Source organism: Papaver somniferum, chromosome 1 (assembly GCF_003573695.1).
Source record: "Papaver somniferum cultivar HN1 chromosome 1, ASM357369v1, whole genome shotgun sequence".
Classification (NCBI taxonomy): domain Eukaryota; kingdom Viridiplantae; phylum Streptophyta; class Magnoliopsida; order Ranunculales; family Papaveraceae; genus Papaver; species Papaver somniferum.
Window position 1 is genome coordinate 107,456,540 of NC_039358.1, and position 10,063 is coordinate 107,466,602.

Genomic DNA, 10,063 nt, shown 5'->3' on the forward strand with positions numbered 1-10,063 from the left:
CTTGGTTCGCAACTGCCATAGCTCCGACCTAAGAACAAGGTTGGCAATAAGCCACAGATTACGGACAATATGACTCCTTCCTTTTGCTGCTTTAAAAGAAACAATAAGGTTAGCATTAGGTTGTAACTTGAACACATCAGCTAGCCAATTCCAGGCTCTTGTAGCAAAGCAACACTCATATAACACATGAGTAAGAGTTTCCTCTTGAACATCACACAGGAAGCATTTGTTAGCAAGAGAGATCTTGAACCTGCGCCTGATAAGGTCATACGTAGCACAAGCTCCACATAAGAATTTCCAGTTCTGAGCAGCAAGAACAGGATGAACTTCTTTTCTCCACAGAAGTTGCGTACCTTCTAACCGAGAATACTTCTGCAGAAGCAACTCAGTTGTAGACTTAACACTGAACTCACCCTTCAACTCCGTCATCCATACCCTAATATCAGCTCCACCCATAGGAATTGGCATCCTATTCAACTCTAGACCAGCAGCAATCAAGTATTGCAAGTGAATTTCAGGAATATCCCAAAGGCCATCCTTTAAAATATCACTTACTCTAGTTGTTGCATCGAGAGAATAATCATTTAGCACTTCAGCAATACTAGTCTTATCAAACCAAATGTCATAATAAATAGAAGTATCTCTACCATCACCAATTAAGACGTTAGTATTCTTTTCCACACAATTATACACACTCCTTAAACCAGACAAAATAGAAGATTTAAACCCCGAATGCTTAATACAACCCTTACGATCAAATAATTTTGCCTTCAGGAAAAGAGCCCACTTCTTTGTATAATTACGAATCTTCCACCAAAGTTTCATAATAAGAGCTTTGTTCATAGTGGCCATACGAGTTAGTCCGAGATCCCCCTCCTCAAAAGGGCAACATATTTTATCAAAATCCACTACCACTACACGATTAATGTTCGAATCACCAGACCAAATAAAGTTACGGATAGCCCTCTCACATTGAAGAATAAACTTACGAGGCCACTTATAAATAGCCATATTATAAATGTAATAACTCTGGAAATAACTGATTTAACAAGAACAATGCGATCATGAAAAGATAATAACCTCCCTCTCCAACCAGCAAGCTGATTTTTAATCTTTTCAACAACATTGCTATATGGTGATATCGAACAATACCTGGCATAATTTGAACTCCCAAATAGCGGCCAGGAAAAGTAGCTACACTCATCCCCAAATAAGATGCAATATAATTACACCAACTCGAAAAACCACCACCATAATAAATCTTACTCTTTTGACGACAAACAGTCTGACCTGAAGCACGCTGATAACTTCCCAACAAGTCTACAAGATTATGAAGACTTTTGGAATTACCTTTACAAAAAATCATTATGTCATCAGCAAAGAAAAGGTGAGTAGGAGAAATACCACCTCTAGTTACCATGGGCGTCATCTTTTTATCACGAAAAAGCTTCGTAATATTTCTGCTAAGAACATCCTCAATCAAGACAAAAATCAAAGGGGAGAGGGGATCACCTTGACGCAAACCTCTGTTAATTTTGAAGTAACCTTCCGGACTACCATTCAAAATGACAGAAATTCTAGCAGACTGCAAGATATTAAAAATTCAAGCACACCGATTTTCAGAAAAACCATACTTACGGAAAACTTCAAGCACAAAAGAACAATTTACCGTGTCAAAAGCTTGAGAAATATCAAGTTTAAGGCCAATGTTGCCATCCTTGCGTTTATTACTAAGACCAGTTGGTCTGAAATTTCGAAGAGTATTAGCACCCCTTACCTTAGCCAGCAAGATGATAAAAGATGAATTAACACCATTTGGAATACTACCCGCATTCCAACAATGAATAATGGCCTTGGTTAAATCATCATGAATAATATCCCAACAATGACGATAGAAACAACTAGAGAAACCATCAGGCCCTGGGGCACTATCCGCACTCAGATCAAAAACAGCTTGCTTAATTTCTTCCGGGGAAGAAATCATATCCATGGCGTTGCTCTCCTCAACAGAAATTGAAGCATGCTCAAAATCAAATAAATCACCTTCTATCACCGGATCTTGGCCATTGAGCTTATCTTCATAGAACTGAACTACATGATTACGAAGCTGCTCATAATTTGTCAAACTAGTCCCATTCAAATCAACAAGTTCCGAAATAGTATTAGAACTTTTTCTAATTCTAATACTACTATGAAAGAAACTGGAATTACTTGAATCCTCCACCAACCATTTGTTCCTAGACTTTTGCTTGAGCATAGTTAACTGTTGCAAACGAGTATCACATAAAGTTTTCATAGCATCCTTCATTGCATTTAGATTAGCAATATTACTAGGATCCTCATCTGTAATAAGAGCTGCTGTCTCAAAACGAAGTTGGTCTTGCTTCAAACGAGAATTCACATTACCAAAAATCCTCAGATTCCAATCCTTCATTGCAATCTTCAGCCGCTTCAATTTATAAGGGAAAATAAAATCAGGAGAACCATGAACAGACAAAGTCCAACTCTCATTGACCATCTGAAGAAAATCCCCATGTAAAAACCACATCTTTTGAACACGAAAAAGAGCTCTACAAGGCCTAGGAACAGAAAAAGGATAACCAAGAAGAGTAGAATGGTCGGAAACTTCCCTAGGAAGAGCTTTACACCGCCAATTCTCAAATTTAGCAAGCCAAGCCGCATTAATAATTGCACAATCCAACTTACTAATAATACGACTAGTACCAGATTGCCTATTACACCAAGTGAATTTGCTTCCCAAGGAATCCGATTCAAAAAGATTATTGTCATCCATCCAATCACTGAAATCATCAATGACAGACGATCTTATTTCCAAGCCACCTTTCTTCTCATTCAAACACAAAATACAATTAAAATCTCCTATGACCAGCCAAGGTGTAATTGAATCTTGCATAACTAGTTGCTGCCAAAGCCTGCGCCTAGTAGTTTGAATGTAGCTAGCATGGACAAAAGAGATATACACACCATCAACCGCAATTGTAATAGCTTGTTTACTAGAGTTAACTACAGAAACATGAAGCCCATCCTTATAACAAACCCAAAGATTTGCAATACCAGAATTAGCAGAATTATTAATAATAAACGAAGAATAACCTTCAGAAATTAGCCTCCTCCCAAAATTTGATGAGCACGCCACTTTTGGTTCAGCAGGACCAAAAACTTCAGGATGGAAATCTCTAATCAGCTCCCTAAGCTTAGAATGTGCTGCTGTACACGCAACACCATTGATATTCCAAAAAAGAACCCGCATAATTAAACTCTGGGTTGGAGTTTATTATTTAGCTTCAATTGCTTAACCGAGTTTGAGGAGGATTTAGGAACTGATTCCTTACGAGCACGAATACCCAATGTCTCATCCGAGTCTGACAAGGAATCCTGATCCTGATCAGTTAACGCATTCAATTTGTTTTGCATATCTATAACCTGCTGCCTCTTAGCTTGTTTTGTAAGCTCACCAAGTTTACTGAAAAACAAAACATCATTGCCATCCTTGTCACTTAGGATGTTAAACTTGTTGTTAGAGACAAATTTTGAAGTTTCTTCAAGCGCATTACACAAAGGTGTGGACGAGGATGTAATATCAATCCTAGCAGGAGGAGGAAGTTTAGTTCTTGCCAATTCAACATTCCTCCTGCCTTAGCATTCAAGCTTGAGGTACACAACGACCTAGCTTTACTAGCTAATACTGAATGCGTAAGAATGGCTTGCTTGTGTTTTTCAACCTCAGCAGATGCCATACGCAAAACAGCTTCAGATTGAGCTAAACTATCATGCAACTGTTGTTCCAACTCAACAGTGTCACTGATGCACAAAACATTATCGGCCACATTATTTGAAGTACCTTCACCAACGTGAGTAAAATCTTTTTAGGCACAAAAGGAATAGACGGAGCTGTCTTTCCCATTTTCTTTCACCTAGCTTCTTTCCATTCCATACCAGCATTGTTCTCATGATGTTGTTGCTTGTTAACTAACACAATAGCCTGTTGCGAATCAGCAGCCACTTGCGGAGCTTTGACAACTTCACCTCTTGTTTTGTTTTTACATTCCCCATCTGAATGCCCAATAATGCTGCACTTAGAACAGAATTTAGGTCTTTGAAGGATCTCAAAAGGTTGACAAAACTCACGTTCTCCCACAGTGACATTAATATCATCAGATTTGAGCTCAGCAAAATCAATATCAATAAGGACCGAAGCAAAGTGTCCATACTCATGTGCCAACGTTCTTTTATCAACCACAATAGGAGATCCTAGAGTTTTCCCCATTGCAAGTAACGTTTTTTCAATCCAGAATTCCATTGGAAGCCCAGGAAACTTGACCCAAGCTGTGGAACGTGAAGATCTTTGTTTGTCAGCATCAAAACTAGGAAACCATTCCATGAGATTTAGTTTCTGTTGAGCAACAACCCATTGTTCAGCCTGTAAAATCTTCACTTTATCCTCCTGCGACAATAACTTGATGATGAAGAAACCTCTATTTAACGGAACAAAGCGAACCCGGCCTTCACCCAGCTGCCATTGAAGTTCTAGGTTTTTTTTTCATGTCAGAAAAGTTAAGTTCTTTGAAGTCTAACCTTCCAATAAGACTAAACTTCCATAACGCACATCCTTCCAGATATAACTCATTAGGAATCTCAATAGAAGGTTTTCCATCTTTCAAAGTAGGGTTTGGCAGAGAAGAAAGATCCACGGAGGTTTTAGGAAGCTCTTTCCTACCCTTGAGTCTATCTGCATATGTTAAAATCTTAGAAGGTGCAACTATATGATTTGGATCAACAGGATATCCCATTGAATCACCAAAAGATGATCCAAGATGAAGCACGTACAAAAAAGTTTGAAAAAAATCTCCAAAATCGCCAGAACAAAGAGGAGAGGAAAAAAAATAATCTCTCAGTCCATATCTCAATAGGGAGACCAAGAAAACGTACCCAAACAGCTGCATGGGACGTTCTTTGTTTATCAGGATTAAAACCTGGGTACCAATCAATCAACCTCAGAATTTGTTGATTGACAAACCACTTTTCAGCACGTATCTTCTCTTTGTCCAATTCTGATGATAACATAATAACAAAGAATCCTTTGCTCATAGGTATAAACTTACACCTATTCTTAAGTTTCCATTGATTTTCAAGGATTTTTTGAACCTCCACAAACTTTAAACCTGTAGCATCCAGCCTAGCTATGAAGCTATGTTGAAATGGCTTACACCCTTCCTGATAATAATCATTAGGAATGACAAGAGCTGGCTCACCCTCAACAAGAGTAGGGTTTGGTAACAAAGAAATATCAACTGAAGTTGGATTTAGGGTTTTACGTTCCCTAACTTTTTCAGCAAAAGAAACTGTTTTAGCATGGCTCTGATTTGAGCTACTAGGAATGTTGACTGAAGAATAAATTATCATGAATTAAAGAATTGATTCTGATAATCCAAATACGTAAAGCTTGAAACCCTAAACGGGAAAAAAAATTGGTTTTCCAAAATCGCCAAAAAGAGAAAAAACGGACATTCTCTTTCTATTTATCTACTTCATTGAAAATTAAACTATCTTGAACTCATCTTGTCACTCAAAAGTATATCTACTCTATCTCCTACTCTTGAGACAAAAGTCTTTCTTTTTTTTTTTTTTTTTGCTAGGTCAAAATGGTTTATTAAAGCAAAAAAACGTAATTACATGAATTACAAAATGGGAGGTTCTAGACCTCCCCACCCCCATAAACCAAAGGGGAGGAAAAAAACTCTAAAAACTCATAAAATAAGCTCCTAAACATTAAAAATTAGCATAAAGAAGAGAACTAGGAAATTAAAAACGTTTTCGTCGTCCAACTCTAAAATTCTTCTTCTTGGGAATGAGATCATCAATTATTTGAGTTAAATCATAGGTCTCCTTGTTTTCATCTTCATAATCATCATAGCCATAATCCTCTTCATTTTCTTCTAAAGCATAATTACCACCTGGAACAAGCTTAATAGGAGATTGAGCTTTCTTCTTAGTTGACATTCTATCCATTTGCTCCTTTTTTTCCTTGAAATAATCTTGTCTAAAGGCTGGATCTGTAATGAATTTAGCACGCACTTCATCAATCTGAATAGTACTTGCTTCCTCTAATTCCTCCCTAGACAAAATATTACCCATATCAAAAACATTTTCCTCCAACCCTGCTTGAATATCCTTGTTATGCTCACGGCTTGGACTGTCCTCATTATACTTTGAATTCATAGCCATGATCTTGGCAGCTTGCTTGGCCACTTTTCTAGCTTGCTTCCTGGCTAGAATATCTGTATCAACTTCACCCCAATCTTTCGAACCCATACTATTGGCCGACTCACTAGAATCATCTTGTTCCTCCTCCACCAAAACCTCACTAGAAAAGTTAGCAAGGCCTAACTCAAATTCTAGGGCACCATACTTGTTATTTACCACTAATTCTGTTTGAAAAATCTCATCCACAGAAGTAGTTTCAAAAGATTTAAATTTAAAAGGAGTATCTTTGTTTGGAGAGCTCTTACTCTTTACTGTTTTCCAATCCTCTTTAGATGATCCTTGTTTAGAAATAGAAGCAGTCACAGCCTGAAGATCAATTTGCTTGGACTTACTCTTGGTCATAGATTCAGGCTTTGAAGAAGTATCCAAAACAGCCACGGCCTGAATATGAGTTGCTGTTGTTTGCTTGGATACGGGTAAATCTGTACGATCAGCAAACTCCAAATCCTTGTTGTACACGGACTGTCTATCCACTTGAGTTTGCTTAGACATGGACATATTTTCAGACTTGTTCACTGACACGGAATTTCCAGATTTAGAACTAAACACGTTTCCTGCCATATTAGGATTTACGGATATTCCTTCCAAATCCACAACTGACGTGCCTTCCAAATTTTGCTTAGACACAGAATTGTGTTCAGAGTTTTGGTTTGGCACTGGAGCTGTATCATTCTTAGTCCCAGACAATGAATCCAAACTCCCAGAACTTGCAACTTTACGTATAACAACGTTTGCTTTTGATGCAATAGCATTCTTACACCTGATCAAATTGAGTTGTGCCTCACGATAAACAATAAAGGCTTTATCTAGTTGCTCCTCCAACTTCTTAGCTTCAGCATTCTCATGAACTAGATCAATGATCTCCTTCCCAGCCTGATCAATAACCTCATTATCATTACCATTACTCACCATATTTCTTTGAACTTCTTTACTGACGTTATCTGCATGGTTTGCATGGGAAATAATATCGTCAGTTTGAGGTTTTTTAACTTGCCACCTTTTTTTGTTTTTTGGATTGCTATCTGCTGTATCATTCAAAACACGTTTCCCATCCATAACTATGATAGTTATAATATCTGCTGTTTTTTTGTTTTTTGGATTGTTTTTTTGTCAGTTTGAGGTTTCTTGAGACAAAAGTCGTATAAGTATGATAGTTTTCCTACATACACATTTGTTATTTCGAGCCGAGTTTACTCGCCTATCTTTTTCTCGAAATACGTGTTGGTAAGCTTTTGCTTTAACCATTTTCATCTTTACCCGTGACGAAAGTCATGATGACGTTTTAATCTTGAAAATAGCTTTGATGATGCTAGTCGATTCTTTATGTCTAACGATTGTTATAACATTATAAAAGAATGTTTCAATGATTGAAATTTAGAGTTGAGAATATGTAACTACCTATGGATGTAAGCATATAGTGTGTTCGCACATTAGTGTATAAATCCATGTGCCGGAAACCAAGTGTGTGCATATGTGTGCATGCAGTATTGGTGAAGGAGACAGGTTGGGTGCGCGTACCCGTACGCGTACTGGCGGAAATTCACGTCCGTGATATTCTGCTGAGTTTGAAGTTTACGAACTCAAAAACCAGTCAACTTAGGTACGCGTACCCGTACACGTACTGGCGGAACTTTTTCACCCGAAAAAGTCTGCTGAGTTTGGAAACTAAAACCAACTCAAAATCCGGTAGCTAAGGTACGCATACCCGTACGCGTACCCAAGCTAGTTATTTCTCAAACCGGTAGTTCATGGACTTAAAACAGTAAATTATAAGGAATGCAATCTTTGCAAACCGTGGGTATATTGTTCATGAATTGATTCAAATGAATCAAACCGATTTTGTTTCAATTGTGTCTATGTATAACGACCTAAGCAATTGAACAACTCTTGAACTAGTTCTTATGAGTCATTTGAACTAGTTATGAGAAAGATGAATGCGGTTAATATGAAAACACTCATATGGCTAACCATTGGTCAACCATTTGTGAAACAACCAATGTACACGTTTAGGTATGGTTACTCAAACCTATATGAATACATTTCATTTGTTTGTGACAAGCTAAGTTTCGATCTAACGGTTGAAAGATATTAGCTTGGATAAATCAGATTTTTCATCTAACGGTGATTATTGAATGCTTTGTTACCAAGGTAACCTAGATTGCAAACCCTGATTTGAATTTTTTTTTTTGCTAGGTCAAAAAGGTTTATTAAGCAAAAAAACGTAATTACAAGAATTAAAAAATTGGAGCACAATTCTCCATACCCCCATAAACCGAAGGGGACAAAATAACGATTAAAAATAACAAAAGTAATAACCACAAAAAAAAGAAAATTAAAAGAAGCTACCTATATCTACAGCCAACTCCTTTCAATTTACTTCTGCTGCTACCAACTCTATACGATTTGCTCTTAGAAAAAATTCCATCCATAATATCCGTATCAAAAGCATAATTTCCCAAGACATCTTCATCTTCATCCACATAAAACTCTCCGTCTTCATCCTCAGAGGCAAAGTTACCAGGAACAAGCTTACTAGGAGACAACTTACTAGGAGATTTTTTCTTTGAAATTTTCTCCCTCTTTTCTTTGAAATATTCTCGTCTAAAAGCTGGACATCTAATGAACTGAGCACGCACATCTTCCAACTGAATATTGCTTGCCACCTCTAATTCTTCCTTAGACAAAATATTATTCTTATCAAAAACCGTATCGACCAACCCCGCTTGAATTTCCATGTTAGTGTCATGGCTCGGAGATTCCTCAATAGACTTGCTGGGAGAAGATTCCAAACTTGAATCAGATTGCAAAGAACACTTTGCTATAATATTAGCATCCTGTTTGGCAACTTTCCTAGCTTTTTTCCTTGCTAAAATGTCATCATCAACCTCACCCCAAGTTTTAGAGCCCATACTAACATCTGAGTCACTAGATTCTACTTGATCCTCCTCCTCCTCAATAATAACATTATCAAGGCCTAACTCAGATTCTAGAACATCAAATTTGTTTTTAACCACAACTTCAGTTTGCATCAACTCATCCGCAAAAGGAGTATAATCCTTCTCAAAAGGAGTAAAAGAGAAAGTACCTTTGCTAGGGGGTTTCTTTCCTTTCACTTCAGTCCATTCGTCTTTAGAAAAACTCTGTGCAGCCATATCTTCCTGATTTTTACATAAAGCTATATCTTTCTGAGCTGCAATAGTATTTTTACAATGAATAAACTTCATCTGAGCCTCACGCAAGTCAGCAACAGATTTAGCAAGCTCCTTTTCCAACTGATTAGCATTAATAACGTCAGTAGGAGTGTTTTTAAGTTTTATCAAATCAACCACGGACTGACCTGCATGGCCTGCATTGATAGAATCTGTACGTGCATTATCTTCTTTAGCTGTAGTTCCAACAGCTTCGGAAGTTTCTTTGTTCACGGACTGGAGTTTAGCATTGTTCACGACTCTTATTTGGGTTTCCAACTCAGACACGGACTGAGCTTTAGAGTTTTGGTTTGTCCCGGACTTTGCATGGTCTGCATGAGCAGATTTTGTACGTGCAGCAAGCGCTTCCTTGGCTGCAATTGCGTTTTGCAATCTAAGGTGAGCCTCATCCTCCTTCTCAGCAGAAGCACCAACCATATTATCCTCCTTATTCTCCAGATTCAAAGACTTCTCCTCTTCCTCATTAGTTTTAGCTGATTTTGCTTGCCAAACTTGAATTGTAGGTTTATGAACAATCTGTTTTTCCTTACCAGCAGTCTTCATGCTATTCTTCTTTTTGCATTCACCAT

At 37.6% G+C, this 10,063-nt stretch overlaps 1 protein-coding gene across 1 annotated transcript; it reads right to left on the reverse strand.

Annotated features, from left to right (window-relative positions):
• Window positions 1–1,012: 1,012 nt before the first annotated feature.
• Window positions 1,013–3,271, reverse strand: LOC113348752. The gene is made up of 4 exons (XM_026592615.1): window positions 2,649–3,271; window positions 1,670–2,579; window positions 1,513–1,585; window positions 1,013–1,350 (listed from the first exon to the last, which is right to left on the reverse strand). Exons 1-4 carry the CDS (start codon window positions 3,269–3,271, stop codon window positions 1,013–1,015), a joined length of 1,944 nt encoding a protein of 647 aa, XP_026448400.1.
• Window positions 3,272–10,063: the final 6,792 nt, after the last annotated feature.

Coding starts and splice junctions, on each gene's coding strand:
- LOC113348752 (XM_026592615.1), bottom strand. CDS start 3,271: ATGCGGGTTCTTTTTTGGAATATCAATGGTGTTGCGTGTACAGCAGCA. Junction 2,580..2,648: donor GCTAAATTTGAGAATTGGCG/GTGTAAAGCTCT, acceptor TTCTGTTCCTAG/GCCTTGTAGAGCTCTTTTTC. Junction 1,586..1,669: donor TTTCTCAAGCTTTTGACACG/GTAAATTGTTCT, acceptor AATATCTTGCAG/TCTGCTAGAATTTCTGTCAT.